General features: G+C 38.7%; 3 protein-coding genes across 3 annotated transcripts; 1 reads left to right on the top strand and 2 right to left on the bottom strand.

Annotated features, from left to right (window-relative positions):
• Positions 1–346: 346 nt before the first annotated feature.
• Positions 347–3,781, bottom strand: LOC106453739 (eukaryotic translation initiation factor 3 subunit C-like). Its single transcript, XM_048766989.1, has 4 exons — positions 2,654–3,781; positions 1,366–2,067; positions 1,171–1,192; positions 347–648 (listed from the first exon to the last, which is right to left on the bottom strand). The coding sequence occupies exons 1-4, from the start codon at positions 3,779–3,781 to the stop codon at positions 347–349; spliced, it is 2,154 nt and encodes a 717-aa protein (XP_048622946.1).
• A 5,180-nt stretch (positions 3,782–8,961) lies between these two features.
• LOC125592016 (IQ domain-containing protein IQM6-like) lies at positions 8,962–11,557 on the bottom strand. Its single transcript, XM_048766988.1, has 6 exons — positions 11,531–11,557; positions 11,252–11,317; positions 11,071–11,159; positions 10,914–10,998; positions 9,170–10,841; positions 8,962–9,075 (listed from the first exon to the last, which is right to left on the bottom strand). The coding sequence occupies exons 1-5, from the start codon at positions 11,555–11,557 to the stop codon at positions 10,647–10,649; spliced, it is 462 nt and encodes a 153-aa protein (XP_048622945.1). The 3' UTR covers positions 8,962–9,075; positions 9,170–10,646.
• Positions 11,558–15,735: 4,178 nt separating this feature from the next.
• Positions 15,736–17,117, top strand: LOC106368271 (EEF1A lysine methyltransferase 1-like). Its single transcript, XM_013808190.3, has 4 exons — positions 15,736–16,217; positions 16,299–16,457; positions 16,531–16,612; positions 16,708–17,117. The coding sequence occupies exons 1-4, from the start codon at positions 15,864–15,866 to the stop codon at positions 16,863–16,865; spliced, it is 753 nt and encodes a 250-aa protein (XP_013663644.1). The 5' UTR covers positions 15,736–15,863; the 3' UTR covers positions 16,866–17,117.
• Positions 17,118–17,203: the final 86 nt, after the last annotated feature.

Here is a 17,203-nt window from a genome sequence, read left to right as displayed (position 1 = left end):
TAGATCCGATCAGGCAATTACCGAGCAAAGACAGAGGTTTTATCCAGTTCTAAAATCATTGCAAACTAGAATTAAAATCATCAACATTCGCAACATAAATCTCATTCACATTTCTAACTAGAAACGTTATCCAATTACAAAGATCAGTGAGAAGGGATTTACCTTTACAATTGTGGCGGTTTTGTCTGACAAAGAGACAGGTTTTGTGCCCACTTCACGCCTCTTGATCAATCCTGGATCATGCCAGGATCATGCCTCTTGATCCATCCATGTAACGACACAAAGACAGAAAACAAATTAAAGTTATTAGAATTTTTTCCATTTCTTTACGTTTCACGAACAAGAATCAAAGACAAGCATAGTTGAAATAAACAAAGAGACGTTTTACCTTTGGATTCCCTTCAGAAACAATCGCCATTTGTCTTCGTCTCAGAGAGCCACCACGAGAGAGACAGAGCCGTTTTGCTTCCTCGAAGACATCCACCGATTGAGAGGTCACCGTCTTCCATCCTCGACAAGAGCCACCGATAGGGAGAGCAATCGCCGTTTCCTTCGACGAGATCCACCGAGAGGGAGAGAAATCGCCGGTTACTTCGACGAGATCCACCGAGAGGGAGAGAATTCGTCGTTTCCTTCGAAGAGAACCACCTAGAGGGAGAGAAAAACCGATAGAGACATCGACGAGATCGACCGTCGACGATATAAACCAACAGAGACGTCGACGAGATCCACCGAGACGGCTTTCGAAATCGCCGTTGTCGTCGAGGAGAAGAAGAACCAAGAAGAGAAAGGAAAGAAAGAAAGAAAAAATCTCGACTCCACCGTTCCTCTCTCCAATAGCGTTGCGACACGTCTTCCTAAGAGGCGTGACTTCGTGGGCTTAATTAGGAGACATGCCTTCGCTTTAATACCATCTTTCTTAAATTTTTTTAGTTAATTATGGTAAGGGGCACGGCTAAGACATGCCGATAAACGTGCTCTAATTTCTGTAAAAGCCACAACAATGGAGACTGGTCAATGAAAACAGTTGCACGAACTATTCTATATTACCAGCCAATGAAAACTGTTAGTACAAGTTAATGTAAATAGCTATTTAGCAACCAAGAAAAAGTTAATGCAAATAGCTAGGGAAAAGACAAAAGTTTATCCAAAAAATAATATTGGTTAAACCAAAGAGATCAAAATCTCTTAACTACAAACAATAAAAAACAAAACAGAACATAAAAGTAGAACCCAACGGTTTCCAGGTCTTAAAACAAGTTTGAAGAAAAAGATTGACAACAAAGTCTTAGGATGTCTCTAGTCCTTTGGCTTTTAAATGTGATGAAAGTAAGTCTACGCACGAACACCTCGGCTGAGACTTACCATACGGCTCGTGCCGTCCATCTGCATTCCCCTGTTCTCTGTTCCACCTCTTCCTCCATATCCACCGGTCCTAGCCTCCATTGCTTTTTCATTACTCTCCGCAAGAACAGCAAGTTTTCCTATTAACTGGAAAGCCAACGTTTGCAACCTGTTGTGCTGGACATCGTGGAAGAGGATGCAATGTGTAGGTTGGTCCCAGTATGCATGGAGTTCTTCACTGATCATCATCTTGCTCACGATGCTGTGGACTTGGTTCTCAGAGAGACCAAACATGTTAGCAAGATGATCTAGACGTAGGGACTCGTAAGAGGATGAGTATCTTAAGAGATAAGTCTTCAACGCCTCCTCTTTGACCCTAGCCTTCACCATATCAAGAACGGTTTCGCGATTCTTGCGCAGTTTCCATATATCAAGAGAGCTTAAAACCTCAACAGCCTTTTCGAAGTCTCCTTTGGAGAGAGCTCGAGTTGCTGCCATGACATGGTCACGGAAGTTCTCAGGAGGAGCAGTGAATGCTTGCCTGTCGCTGATCTCAAGCAGGCGACGGATATTCTTGCTAATCACCTTGCGTCTGGCATCATGAGAGTTGGCTGACATGTTAGGGACTTCCAGTAGCATGGCGCATATGAGATGAACAGCTTCAAGAAGCTCAAGGTTTATGTACATGTGATACGGCATCTGCCTTCTCCTCTCCAATCTTTCCTGGTAGGACGAAAAGGATGTAATTTCATTTTAATATTTATGTTGGAGCTAACTGTTAATTTACATGCACCGAGGTAATTAAAATTATCCAAATTCTCCAATATTTTTATTTATCCCAATAACCCAAATTACCGATTTAGCCTGAAAATCTCTAATTATCCGACATTTTTAACTAAATTATCTAAAATTACTCGAAGGAATCAAACCGGACCCAAAATTTTATCGGTTCGAACCTAACTAGAAACCAAAATAACCGAACCGAAACCAAACCGAATTTTGTATCCGAAAGATTCCTAAATCTCTAGAACCGAGAAAAACCAAAAAAAAAATATATATATATATATATTTGAACATCGTGACCTAGTAAAAACGATTATTTATATAAACTATAAGCTAAAATTTAGATCATAACCACAAAGATTAGCCGAAGAACAAACTCTATATGGTAAAGAACTTCTTTAATTTCATCACTACAAGGAACTACCAGGATCAAAGAGAAGCTTTAGGCTACATCTAAGGTCTTAAGATTATAACAAGTTATATGAACCTACAGAAAATATTGTGTACTACAAAGAAAAATATGGACCTGTTCAGGAGTCTTCTCCTTTCTACTTTGGGAGACACCTTGAGCAAGCAATTCCCTCGCCCTTTGACCAGAACACAGCTCAGAGAGGCAGCTATGAGCCTCGGTAAACATTCCAACTCGGAATGCGCAGAGACCAAGCTGAGCCATCGATCTGTTAAAGAGGATCTGCGTTGAGATGTCCATATGCTGAACGTTGTCCTGAAGATGACTCATCAGCAACAAGTCCCTAGCAGTTCCGAACTTGTCCATTAAAGAATGGTGGTAGATATCACATAACATCGCACGTGCTTTAGTCCTTTCATCTCCATATTTGTAAATAAGTGAGACGAGGCCATCCATCATAGCTCGACTACTCACTGGAAAAGTAGGCTTACGAGGAACAACAGGTCCATTACTATCATCTTCTTGCTCAGCTCGTTTCCTCATAGCGTCATAAACTTCCTGAGGCTTGTAGTAAAGTGACTCAACTCGTCTTAACGCCACCTTTGCCGCAGATTTAAAGTCACCACACCGCTCAAAGTAGTCTTGTATGTTTTGAGTTAGAGCTAAAAACACCAGCTCATCTCTCAACCTCTCCACATACTCACGTGTATAAGGATCAACGCTCTGCAAACTCTTGAAAAATTCAGCGTCTATCCTCTCCACGAATGCAACAAGATTCCCCCAGACACGAATCTTCCCATCATAGTCTTCTGGTTTCGAAGTTTCGTTCTTGTCTTGCTCAACCGTGTCATCGACGACGATGTTATCGTACTTAACAAGTATGTCAAGTATTGTAAACATGTTGTTCACACACTTCTTCCAGACGTTGATAGGCATGTGTCCGTTGAGACCAGGATTCACATCGAACTGTGCGGAGACAAGACCGAACAAGATCTCGAGTTTCTGCGCTGGAGTTTTGGCCAGTCTCATCAGGTGTGTGAGCTGATCAATCAGTTCAGATCTAGCAGTTCCTTTCCTTCCACGTGCAGACACAACTTCTTTGAGTTTTTGGTTGATCCATTCCCATGTGATCTCTTTAGGATCCTTATTACACAACTCTTCCTCTGATACCTTCGCTTCCTCGGTTTCCGAAGACTCTCTATACTTATTGATCTCTTCTTCATACATCTTACTGTTCTTCTTCATGTTGAAAAATAAACTTGATTTGGATCAAACATTATTGGGTTAATCATGTGTTGATCCAAAACTTATCCCAAATTCTAGAGAAATCATCCACTTCCTTAAAATAAAAAATCTATATATTCTTATAGAATTATCTAGATAATTAAGATAAAATAATCTAGATTTTTTAAGTAGAATTCTCTAGATTTAAGATTAAAATATGTAAGATATTTTGTACTTTGGAGGCTATAAATACCTCCACTCTCTTCTCATTTTGTATCATCAAGAAGTATCCAAGTTTGTAAGAATCATCTAAGTAATAAGAATCATCTTCTAAATTATAAAAATTTTCTTCTTCACAAAGCTTCTTTCTCTTCAAACACTTAAACATTTTCTCCATCTTTATAAATTTTTCATTCCAACAAAGTGGTATCAGAGCTACAAGTTCCTTTTGAAGATGGCAAACAATGGTGTTCCCTTCCAAGTTCCATTGCTCACTAAGAGCAACTATGACAATTGGAGTCTTAGGCTGATGGCTATCCTAGGAGCACATGATGTGTGGGAGATAATCGAGAAAGGCTTCAATGAACCGGAGAATGATGGTGGTCTATCTCAAACTCAAAAGGATGGTTTGAGAGATTCAAGGAAGAGAGACAAGAAGGCTCTCTGTCTAATCTATCAAGGATTAGATGAAGATACATTTGAGAAGGTTGCTGGAGCAAAGACATCCAAAGAAGCATGGGAGAAGCTTCAGACATCTTACAAGGGAGCGGAACAAGTTAAGAAGGTACGTCTTCAAACTCTAAGAAGAGAATTTGAAGCATTACAAATGAAGGAAGGAGAACTCATCTCAGATTACTTCTCAAGAGTCTTGACGGTTACTAATAACCTAAAAAGAAATGGTGAGAAGTTAGATGATGTAAGAATCATGGAGAAAGTTCTTAGATCATTGGATTCGAAATTCAAACACATTGTTACCGTGATTGAAGAGACAAAAGACTTGGAGACTATGACAATGGAGAAACTTCTTGGATCACTACAAGCTTATGAAGAAAAGAAGAAGAAGAAAGAAGATATTGTGGAGCAAGTTCTCAAGATGAGAATTGATCACAAGGAAGAAAGTGGCAGAAATCATCCGAGACGTGGTGGTGGTCATTTCCGAGGACGAGGTTGTGGTGTAAATGGACGAGGTTGGAGACCATATGAAGACAACTTCAACCAAAGAGGAGAGAACTCATCAAGAGGTCGTGGAAGAGGAAACCCAAAATCAAGGTACGATAAATCAAGCATCAAATGCTATAGTTGCGGAAAGTTTGGACATTATGCTTCTGAATGCAAAACTCCAAACAACAATAGAGTTGAAGAGAAGTCCAACTATGTTGAAGAAATGAGTAAAGAAGAAGATATGCTATTGATGGCTTACAAGAAAGATGAACCAAATGAGGTTCACAAGTGGTACCTTGATAGTGGTGCAAGCAACCACATGTGTGGAAATAAAAGCATGTTCGTGGAGCTTGATGAATCGGTGAAAACTAATGTGGCTTTAGGAGATGAATCGAAGATGGAAGTGAAAGGTAAAGAAAATATTCTCATCCGCTTGAAGAATGGAGATCATCAATTCATTTCCAACGTTTACTACTTTTCAAGCATGAAGACCAACATCTTGAGCCTAGGACAACTTTTAGAGAAATGTTATGACATTCGACTAAAAGATAATAGCCTTTCTTTAAGAGATAATGCAAATAATCTCATCACAAAGGTGCCAATGTCAAGCAATAGAATGTTTGTCCTAAACATTCAAAATGACATTGCACGATGTCTCAAGATGTGCTACAATTAAGGAGGAATCTTGGCTTTGGCATCTTCGATTTGGGCATCTCAACTTTGGAGGCTTAGAGCTACTTTCCAAGAAAGAAATGGTGAAAGGATTACCTTGCATCAATCATCCAAATCAAGTGTGTGAAGGTTGCTTGCTTGGAAAGCAATTCAAGATGAGTTTTCCAAAGGAGTCGGAGACAAGAGCAAGAAAGCCACTAGAACTCATACATACAGATGTATGTGGCCCAATCAAACCAAGTTCACTTGGTAAGAGTAACTACTTCCTTCTCTTTATTGATGACTTTTCAAGAAAAACATGGGTTTACTTTTTGAAACAAAAATCAGAAGTGTTTGAAAATTTCAAAAAGTTCAAAGCCCATGTTGAGAAGGAAAGTGGTCTTAAGATCAAGTCCATGAGATCAGATCGAGGAGGAGAATTCATGTCCAAGGAGTTTCTGAAGTATTGTGAAGATAATGGCATTCGAAGACAGTTGACGGTGCCAAGAACCCCTCAACAAAATGGAGTAGCGGAAAGAAAGAATAGGACAATACTTGAGATGGCAAGAAGCATGCTCAAGAGTAAGAAGCTACCAAAGGAGTTGTGGGCAGAAGCAGTTGCTTGTGCGGTTTATATATCAAACCGTTCTCCAACAAAGAGTGTTTTAGAAAAGACACCACAAGAAGCTTGGAGCGGAAGGAAGCCTGGAGTCTCACACCTAAGAGTTTTTGGAAGCATTGCTCACGCTCATGTTCCAGACGAGAAGCGGAGCAAACTAGATGATAAAAGTGAGAAGTACATCTTCATTGGGTATGACGCTAACTCCAAAGGCTACAAGCTCTACAATCCTGAAACAAAGAAGACAATCATTAGTCGGAATGTCATCTTTGATGAAGAAGGAGAATGGGATTGGAGATCAAATAATGAAGACTACAACTTCTTTCCATCCTTTGAAGAAGAGAATGTGGAGCAACCGAGAGAAGAGCCAGCTACACCACCAACTTCACCAACAACAAGTTCTCAAGGAGATGAAAGCTCAAGTGAAAGGACTCCGCGTTTTAGAAGTCTACAAGACATCTACGAGGTAACCGAAAATCAAGACAATCTTACTCTATTTTTTCTATTTGCGGATTGCGAGCCTATGAACTTTGAAGAAGCCCAAGAAAAGAAGTCATGGAGAAGTGCAATGGATGAGGAAATCAAGTCGATTCAAAAGAATGATACATGGGAGTTAGCTTCACTTCCAAATGGACACAAGGCAATTGGTGTGAAGTGGGTGTACAAGGCAAAGAAGAACTCTAAAGGAGAAGTTGAAAGGTACAAGGCAAGATTGGTGGCAAAAGGCTATAGTCAAAGAGCCGGGATCGACTATGATGAGGTATTTGCTCCAGTTGCTCGCTTAGAAACGGTTAGACTAATCATTTCATTGGCAGCCCAAAAGAGTTGGAGGATACATCAAATGGATGTCAAATCAGCCTTCTTAAATGGAGACCTTGAGGAAGAAGTCTACATTGAGCAACCACAAGGCTACATAGTTAAAGGAGAAGAAGACAAAGTCTTAAGGCTGAAGAAGGCGCTTTATGGATTAAAGCAAGCACCAAGAGCATGGAACACTCGGATTGATAAGTACTTCAAGGAGAAAGGCTTCATCAAGTGTCCATATGAGCATGCACTTTATATCAAAACTCAAAACAATGATATATTGATTGCATGCTTATATGTTGATGACTTGATATTCACTGGCAACAATCCGATTATGTTTGAAGATTTCAAGATGGAGATGACAAAGGAGTTCGAGATGACCGACATTGGATTGATGTCATACTACCTTGGCATTGAAGTAAAGCAAGAAGAAAATGGAATCTTCATTACTCAAGAAGGCTATGCTAAAGAGGTGCTTAAGAAGTTCAAGATGGATGACTCAAATCCAGTTTGCACGCCAATGGAATGTGGAGTCAAGTTATCAAAAGAAGAAGAAGGAGAGAGTGTGGATCCAACACTCTTTAAGAGTCTAGTTGGAAGCTTACGCTATCTAACGTGCACAAGGCCCGACATCCTACACGCAGTTGGAGTTGTGAGTCGATACATGGAGCATCCAACAACAACTCATTTCAAAGCAGCGAAGAGGATCCTACGCTATATCAAAGGTACAATCAACTTTGGCTTGTACTACTCTATTTTTGACGATTACAAGCTTGTTGGATATAGCGATAGCGATTGGGGTGGAGATGTAGATGACCGGAAAAGCACAAGTGGCTTCGTGTTTTTCATTGGAGAAACCGCTTTCACATGGATGTCAAAGAAGCAACCAATTGTCACTCTTTCTACTTGTGAAGCGGAGTATGTGGCAGCTACTTCATGTGTTTGCCATGCTATTTGGCTACGAAACTTGCTAAAGGAGTTGAACCTACCACAAGAGGAGCCAACGAAGATCTTTGTGGATAACAAGTCGGCAATAGCATTGGCGAAAAATCCAGTCTTCCATGATCGAAGTAAGCACATCGACACTCGTTATCACTACATTCGAGAATGTGTTACTAAGATGGATGTGCAATTGGAGTATGTGAAGACAAATGATCAAGTAGCTGATATCTTCACCAAGCCACTCAAGCGAGAAGACTTTATCAAGATGAGGAGCTTGCTCGGAGTAACCAAATCAAGTTTAAGAGGGGGTGTTGAAAAATAAACTTGATTTGGATCAAACATTATTGGGTTAATCATGTGTTGATCCAAAACTTAGCCCAAATTCTAGAAAAATCATCCACCTCCTTAAAATAAAAAATCTAGATATTCTTATAGAATTATCTAGATAATTAAGATAAAATAATCTAGATTTTTTAAGTAGAATTCTCTAGATTTAAGATTAAAATATGTAAGATATTTTGTACTTTGGAGGCTATAAATACCTCCACTCTCTTCTCATTTTGTATCATCAAGAAGCATCCAAGTTTGTAAGAATCATCTAAGTAATAAGAATCATCTTCTAAATTATAAAAACTTTCTTCTTCACAAAGCTTTTTTTCTCTTCAAACACTTAAACACTTTCTCCATCTTTATAAAAATTTTCATTCCAACACTTCAACCTCTGTCTCATTGAGTTCAAAGCCTTGGAGTTACTGTGGCTCATCTCATTCTTTGCTTCCAGAGTAGTTTCATTTAAGAAGTCTTCCAACATGACAAGGGTTTTGATGTACAATACTGGAGCCTTCACAGCCTCTTTAATCCTCATAACTTTCTCCAGCTGCTTGTTGATCTTGTCAAAGTTTTCTAGTAGACTAACCCAATTATTGATATTCATTGCATGCTTCATCTGCTCAGCGGTATGGACCATCTCCTCAAAACGCTTGTCTTTGCCTGGCTGAACAACACGTTTAGGGAGATCACCGTCATCAGTGTCACTGCCACCTGGAAGATAACGAGATGCACCACCAGCAGTATTGGTATCTTGAACCTCATCTAACTCTTCCTCGGTGCTACTTCCATTTTCACTTTCACTTCCAGGCTGGTGAACAATGTAACACAATGAAAGTAAGTAAAACCAAACGGGTAAGCCAATAGACTAAGTTATCGAAAAGTATACAAGGTTTGAGGGAAACCTTAGCAAATAACTTCGAATTCAACATCTTTCTTAGGGGGAGAGGTAAATGTTAGGCAGTGGAAGCAAGGAGAATCTACATTCCTCATAAGACATTCAAAAACAAGAATCACATTAAAAAGAAGCAATGAAAATGAAAAAGATAAAACTAACTACTAACACCCTTATTCTTTTTTTTTGAAACACAAAAAAAAAACCTTATTCATCACTCAATTTCCAAAATTTGGATCAACTCATCAACCAACTTCAGATTTAGAACAACTCAGAATACTTTCATTGATTCCAAGCTTATAAACGTGACTCGGCACAATTGGCTTGCATAATACTATTGAAACGATGATGTGGAAAAAATGGCCATTAAACGAGAAGCATGATCAAATGAAGATTACAGATATGAAACAAATTAACTCCAGCAAAATACATATATTTTTGTCATAAAACCGATGAACAATAGAAAATTTTCTCAGTTTTTATACAAACTCTTTGACATTAGCATTGATTCAAATATGGAAGCAACTAATACACCAATCTTATTTGAAATACATCAATGCATTCAAACACACACAAGAAAATAAAAGTGGATCTGCATATGTCTGAATCTTCCATAACATAAGCACAATCTAATAAGCAAGAGTGAATAATATATATGTATATCTTCAAGACAAAAACATTCTGAAGGCAAATCAAAGGGTTCAAGAAGCAAGACAGAACAAGAATGTGAGGAACTCACCTGGAGAAAAAACTAGTTTGAGAACTGCACCAATTGTAAGAGTTGATGCAGCCAACGCTTAATAAAGAACACGGTTTTAGGGTTAGGTTTTTCTAGATATTTAAGGACCTGTTGGTAACTTCAGTCGTTTTTTTTTGGGCAACCAGTCGTTTTAATTTTAAACGCAGCTTTTGGTTTGGTTTGATATATTTTTATTAGCATTTTCTACGGACAATTAAAATTCAGCTGAAGAGTAAAATTCATTAAAGGGACATGATGTCCTCTACTTTATATGATTTCGTAATTGATTAAAAAATAACTACACGACAAAAATATGGAAAAGGATAATAATGAAAAGGTGACTTGTAGAACAAGGCACACACATAATAAGATCATTCTTCATTCAAGCCTTTAGTTTCTGCACACTACATAACAAAAAAATATTCAAGCTTAATCACTTCATTACATGAGCATTTGCTTCATATATAGACCAAAGACTCTCAAGTTCTTGAACCAAAGGACTTTTCCCAAGATTTGTTCCTCGTGATCTAACCGGGCCAAAAGGAGATGGGTTTGAAAAGCTTGAAGCTCTTAGAGATAGCTGAGCTTGTTCAAGAACCCTAAACTAGGCGCAGCACCAGTACTTCATCTCGAGTGTAGCCTCCCTCAGCTAACCGGTAAGATTTCATTCCTTTGTGTGTGAGTCTATACGTTTCATTATCTTCTCCTTCTTCTGGAGTTTCAGATTCTTCTTCACCATCATCCTGATCTACCGTGGGAATCTTTGGTTTTGAAAGTTTTGAAATGGAACCTTGTTAATGTTTGTATACATGATCTTAGACACGCTTAGGACAAAAAAACGCTTTGCATCTGGAGGACCTTCTTTTGTGTCCAGAGCTATCCCACTTTGCTTATAGATTAGTTTGCTGTTCTCAATCACAACTTCATATGCCTCTCTTTCAGTCTGTTCTTAAGAAACAATAAAACATTGGTCAGGAGCATATATAATCGGTCTACTAAGCATAGTATAACTCACCGGACCAAGATACTTGATGCTTTGTTGGTATAGTTTTGATCTTGGACATCTTTCATGGTTCAATTCTTTTCCTTGTATGTCAAGCCTATGTTAGCTCGTAAAATGTATGTACTCCTGATAACTGTCACACTTTTTGATTGTTGAATAGCAAATCTACCAATAGAAAACGGGTTGGTTACTGTCACAGTGGAGCCAAGCATGATAATAGAATTGCATATTGTGGCCATAGCGATGTCGAAGATCAATCTGTTAAGCTAGGGAAATTAAGATCACACCTGGCTTTACACAAAAATTACAGCCACACAACAAAAAGACAAATGGTACAAGAATATTCTTACTGCCTCAAGCCAGTGTTGCAAAGCCAACTTCCTAGCTTTCTCGTCTTTTGACAAGCTCTTACCCACCTAAGGGACAAAAAAGTCTTTTGAGAAGCCTTTACCCATCAGCTAAAACAAGCCAAAAGAAAATCGAGATTCATAGAAATTGTCACGAGTACAAACCCATTTTCACTTGAAATTACAGTCAATAGTTTCTCGTGTTGTTAAAAAAAAAAAAAAGATTCTCGCTACACCCCTGAAAATGTCAGATATTCAAATATCATTACTGAGAAATTTCACTATCTTGTTTGTAAAGTTTCCATGCATTGCGTTTTTCTAACCATCAATAAAATAGTTCATGCACGTAACATTGACCCAAAAGTACAATTAACTAAACTGGAGAAAGAAAACAAATTGGGTCAAGGAAATAGAGCCCATGAGACGGAAAAAGAGGTGTACTTTAATGGAAGAGAAGAACATAGCCAAAAAGGAATCATGAAAAGAGGAGAAAGAGTATAATAGAGTCCCACATCGTTAATGATGTTGGGCAACATATATGTGTATGGGCAATCTTCCACTCGTGAGCTAGTTTTTGGGTATGAGTTAAGCCCATCACTAATATGGTATCAGAGCCAGATTGAAAGCCCAGCATATGATTTTTCACATAAACAGTTTCCTTACCTATGTAGCATGTACAAGTGGTCCATATTGTTGTGGTATATGCGAAATGTTGGGCTTGGGCTGTTTCCATTGGACCGTTTCCCACCAGTTTGTTCTAGTTTTTGAATTGATTGTAAGACTTGGCATAATAGATTGAGTCATCCATCTGATTCAAAAATTAATGTTCTATCGGATATGTTGTGTTTTAAAGCTTTAAAGAATGAAAAACAAGATACTCATGTTTGTCATATCTGTCTTCTTGCTAAACAAAAACACTTACCTTTTAAATCTCGAAAGAACATATGCGCTTCATCCTTTGAACTTGTTCACATTGATACATGGGGTCTATTCCCAGTTCCGACTATTGATGGTTGTAGATATTTCTTGACAATTGTAGATGATCATGGTAGAGCTACTTGAATATACTTGTTGAAAAATAAATATGATGTGTTACATGTTTTTCCTGGATTCATTGCTATGGTTGAGAATCAATTTAAGACGAAAGTTCAATCTCTTAGGTTTGATAATGCATGTGAATTGAAATTTGCTGATTTGTTTCTTGAAAAAGACATCATTGCATATCATTCTTGTTCTGAAACACCTCAACAAAACTCTGTGGTAGAGAGAAAGCATCAACACATATTGAATGTAGCTAGGGCGCTCTTATTTCAATCCAATGTTCCATTAGAGTTTTGGGGTGACTGTGTCATGACGGCTGTCTTTCTCATCAAAATAGGCTTCCTACTCCAGTCCTAGAAAATAAGTCTCCTTATGAAAAGCTTACTAGTAAAGTTCCTGATTACCACTCGTTAAAGAGTTTTGGTTGCTTATGATAATGTTCTACATCTCCCAAAGGTAGAAACAAGTTTGAACCGAGAGCTAGAGCATGCATTTTCTTAAGATATCCTACTGGGTACAAGGGATATAAGCTATTAGATATAGAGACACACGCCGTTTCTGTCTCAAGACATGTCTTTTTTCATGAGGATATTTTCTCTTTAGCATCGTCTAACATCAAAGACATGGCTAAAGATTTTTTTCCTCATTTTCATTCACCTGCAAACCCTGATGAAGTTCCCTCTGGAACTACATCTTCTGATGTGCATCCACATTCTGATGCATCATCTTCTGAGCCTTTGGTTCCTTTCGAATCAAAGCCTCACAGACAAAAGAAAACCCCAAAACACCTGCAGGACTTTCATTGTTATAATACTACCTCCACCACACCATTCCCAATGTTGAACTATGTTTCTTATTCTCTATTATCTGAGCCTTTTCGTGCCTTCATTAATATCATTACCAAAGATTTTGTTCCAAGAACATATTCAGAGACCAAGGGACATAAGGTTTGGATTGACTCGATGGGATTGGAAATTGGTGCGATGACAAGAACTCATACATGGAGTATCACTACTCTTCCTCCTGATAAGAAAGCGATTGGTTGTAAATGGGTGAACACAATCAAATACAACGCTGATGGCACTATTGAGAGACCGAAATCTCGTTTAGTTGCAAAGGGCTATACGCAACAGGAAGGGTTGGATTATGAAGAAACGTTCTCACCTGTTGCTAAGCATACTTCTGTTCGTATTCTCCTCTTGCTCGCCTCGAAGATGAATTGGTCAGTGCATCAGTTGGACATCTCGAATGCTTTCTTGAATGGTGATCTCACGGAGGAGATTTACATGAAAATACCACCAGGGTATGAAGATAAACGGGTGAAGTGCTTCCCAAGAATGCAGTATGTAAATTTCATAAGTCCATTTATGGGTTGAAGCAAGCGTCCCGACAGTGGTTCTTGAAACTCTCTTCTACATTGACCGGTATGGGTTTTTCGAAGTCTCATTCTGATCATACTCTTTTCATGAGATACAAGGAGGGTGTTATTATGGGAGTGTTGGTGTATGTGGATGATATTCTAGTCCTGAGTAACAGTGATGAGATGATTAGAAGATTTATTGAAGGGTTGCAGTCACGTTTCAAACTTCGTGATCTTGGACCAGCTAGATACTTTCTAGGCTTGGAGATTGCAAGGTCTACGAAAGGGATTTCAGTTTGTCAAAGGAAGTATATCTTGGAGTTACTAGATACAACAGGTTTCCTCGGTTGCAAACCTTCTTTTGTGCCGATGGATCCTAGTATCAAGTTATCCGTTGAAGAAGGTGTTCCTTTACAAGACTCTTCCTCCTATAGGAAGTTGATTGGACGATTGATGTATCTTCACACAACTCGACCTGACATCTCTTATGCTGTCAATACCTTGTGCCAGTTCTCGCATGCTCCTACTGATATTCACCTTAATGCAGCACATAAAGTGTTACGTTACTTGAAGGGCACGGTTGGTCAAGGATTGTTCTACCCTGCAGACAACAAGTTTGATCTACGTGGGTTTTCTGATGCTGATTGGGCAGCATGTAAGGATACGAGAAGATCAGTCAGTGGCATTTATATGTTTGTTGGTGATTCGCTAGTCTCATGGCGTTCTAAGAAACATGATACAGTTTCCTGTAGCACAGCTGAAGCAAAGTTTCGAGCAATGGTGTTGGCTACGAAGGAGATGATTTGGCTTGCTCGGTTACTACTTGAGTTTCAGGTTCCCTTTCATCCTCCAGCCTATCTCTACTGTGATAATACTTCTGCTATCTACATTGCGAACAATTCTGTCTTCCACAAGAGAACTGAGTGGATAGAATTGGATTGCTACAAGACGCGTGAAGCGATTGAGAGTGGGTTTCCTAAGACCATGTATGTGAAGACTGGCAATCAACTGGCTGATACATTGACGAAAGCCTTACATCCAGCACCTTTCCGAGATCTCATTCACAAGATGGGAATTAATAACATCTTCATACTTCCATCTTGAGGGGGGGGGGGGGCTTTTAGTGTAGTTCGGTTAAGGGCTCTGGAATGTCCGGTTTATTATCTTATTTATGATGTAAACCAGTTGGTTATTCTTGGTTTAGTTTTGTTGCATATTGTATAAAGTCCGGTTGTAACAAACTTTATCATTAATGAGAAATCTGAAATTATATTAATGATAAAGTTTGTTACAACCGGACTTTATACAATTTGCAACAAAACTAAACCAAGAATAACCAACTAGTTTACATCATAAATAAGATAATAAACCGGATATTTCAGAGCTCTTAACCGAACTACACTAAAAGACTACAAAAACTCTTGAAAGGGAGGTTGTTTTTTAGGATTTGATGGGAACGTAAGGGAGAACGACAATGGCGGCCATTTTTGATTATGAGATTCTCATGAAACGTCGTCAATCTATCGATACGAATGTGTTCCATTGGAAGGGATAAAATAAGTTCCTCTGTTTTTTCCTTCCAGCTTCTATTTTTTTGGTTGGGTCCTCTGTTTTTTTTCTAAACGACACAGTTTTTGTAACCCGTCCAGTTACATTGACGGCGTTAATTGGTAATATTTTGGAATTATAAAACTATTTAGCTTTTCAGTTTGACCCCAGACTTATTATAATCCAATTCAACCAACTTTTACTAATTTTGTAAAGATACAATGATTGTTTAGGAAAACAAAATACAGAAATTAATTAAATTTCTCAGATAAATTATAAAGAATCACCATATTTTCATATTAAAGAGATATACTTACAAATTTGAATGAATTTTTCATAAAAGTCGATTTTAATAAATTTTAGAATTTATGTAAATTTGTTTTTATACGAAAACATGACATAAACTCTATTTTTTTGTACGATCAAAGTATATAATTCATGTGTTTTTAATCTGCTATAAGCGTGGTTGACAATTGACTTTTTTTTAAAAAAATTTGTGCATTTAAACGAAACCAAAGTTCATGGACTTCTTAAGAAATGTTTAAACGATTGGGGGCTATTTATGAAATATCTGTATAAACGCAAGCAGAACAGAACAAGAACCCTAGCCGTGTCCGTTTAAGTCATCTCCTTGTAGTCGACTTACTCCGACCCTGAAACCCAAAAATGGACGGAGAAGATGAGCTCAGGAAACCAAACGGCTGCGTTTCCGCTCAACTAGACAGAGATGTAGAAGACGACGATCCATTAGTGTTGAGCTCTCAAGCACTGGCGGCGCTCCAGGAGTTTCTAGCCGACCAGAACAAAACCGCCGCGAGCACGCCGCCACCTTCTTCCCTCGACGGAGGAGATGATTCCAACAAAGTGGAGCTAGTCACAGAAGACTGGAGACTCAGCCAGTTCTGGTACGAACCTGAAACCGCAGAGACTGTAGCTGAAGAAGTGGTCACTCTCTCCAGAAGATTCTCAACCTGCAGAGTCGCTTGCATCGCTTGCCCTACTCTTTACGTGTATCTCAAGGTAATACAATACATCAGTTCTTGATTAAGAAAGACCTTGAATTTGTATTGAAACCGATTATTTTTGTTTGTGGTGAGTCAGAAGAAGGATCCGAGTCTCCAGGTGCAGTTGTTGGAGTATGATATGAGGTTTGAGAGATATGGAAGTGAATTCACCTTTTATGATTACAACGAGCCTGAAGAGTTGCCGTTGGGGCTTAAACATTGCTTTCATATAATCGTTGCTGATCCTCCTTACTTGGTAAAAGTTTCTTCAAGTTGTTAACTTTTCTAATAAGCAGATTTAGTGATCTTGATTTGGTTATGGTTGGCAGAGTAAGGAATGTCTGGAAAGAGTTGCTCAAACGGTTTCGTTTCTGGCGAGTCCAGTGGATTCTTTGTTACTTCTTCTCACAGGTACAATGACTTGTGTTTTTCTCTAGTCGGTTTTGGAGGCTTTTTATGTTTTGTTAACATTTAGCTGAGACATATTGGTATTACCTCTTTGGCAGGAGATGTGCAGAGAGATAGGGCGGCTGAGCTATTGGGTGTTCGGCCTTGCGTGTTTAAGCCTCATCACTCTAGCAAACTTGGAAACGAGTTTAGGCTGTTTGTAAGTTATGATCCAGGTACCAGACTAGGGGGCTTGGAAGAAGAAGAAGACAGCTAGCTGTGAGTTGGTTCTCAGGTGTATCAACCCCATAGGGAGTAGTAAGGTTCGGTGGCGGAGAACGCTCATCATGTCTTCCACCAATGGCCATCTCATTTCTCAACTGTTCTTGGAGTTATCACTGTTTAATCGTTCTCTATTATGTGTCTTGTTGTTGCAAATGCTGGTTTTCATGTCTGATTGGTCTTATCCAACAGTTTTGCTGTTTTGGTTAAAGCTCAGTTGTTGAGATATGAAAGTGTTTTTTGGTTATTGATATTTTATTACATTATAAAAAAAAGTTAGGATGCTTGTAAGTTGAAGTTGATTCACAAAGAGATCGATGATCCAATCATTAG

The sequence above is a fragment of the Brassica napus genome, chromosome C8 (assembly GCF_020379485.1).
Source record: "Brassica napus cultivar Da-Ae chromosome C8, Da-Ae, whole genome shotgun sequence".
In the NCBI taxonomy this organism is placed as follows: Eukaryota; Viridiplantae; Streptophyta; class Magnoliopsida; order Brassicales; family Brassicaceae; genus Brassica; species Brassica napus.
The sequence above is the reverse complement of the archived record's forward strand: the minus strand, read 5'-3'. Positions and strand labels throughout refer to the sequence as shown.

What these genes read in the sequence shown, in the direction of transcription:
- LOC106453739 (XM_048766989.1), bottom strand. Translation starts at nt 3,781, where the DNA reads ATGAAGAAGAACAGTAAGATGTATGAAGAAGAGATCAATAAGTATAGA. An exon ending in AGGAGAAGACTCCTGAACAG is followed by an intron (nt 2,068 to 2,653) that starts GTCCATATTTTT and finishes TCGTCCTACCAG; the next exon opens with GAAAGATTGGAGAGGAGAAG. An exon ending in TGGACGGCACGAGCCGTATG is followed by an intron (nt 1,193 to 1,365) that starts GTAAGTCTCAGC and finishes TATTGTTTGTAG; the next exon opens with TTAAGAGATTTTGATCTCTT.
- LOC125592016 (XM_048766988.1), bottom strand. Translation starts at nt 11,557, where the DNA reads ATGCATGGAAACTTTACAAACAAGATA. An exon ending in GAAACTTTACAAACAAGATA is followed by an intron (nt 11,318 to 11,530) that starts GTGAAATTTCTC and finishes TTTGTCCCTTAG; the next exon opens with GTGGGTAAGAGCTTGTCAAA. An exon ending in AACCAACCCGTTTTCTATTG is followed by an intron (nt 10,999 to 11,070) that starts GTAGATTTGCTA and finishes GAGCTAACATAG; the next exon opens with GCTTGACATACAAGGAAAAG.
- LOC106368271 (XM_013808190.3), top strand. Translation starts at nt 15,864, where the DNA reads ATGGACGGAGAAGATGAGCTCAGGAAACCAAACGGCTGCGTTTCCGCT. An exon ending in CTCTTTACGTGTATCTCAAG is followed by an intron (nt 16,218 to 16,298) that starts GTAATACAATAC and finishes GTGGTGAGTCAG; the next exon opens with AAGAAGGATCCGAGTCTCCA. An exon ending in TTTGTTACTTCTTCTCACAG is followed by an intron (nt 16,613 to 16,707) that starts GTACAATGACTT and finishes CCTCTTTGGCAG; the next exon opens with GAGATGTGCAGAGAGATAGG.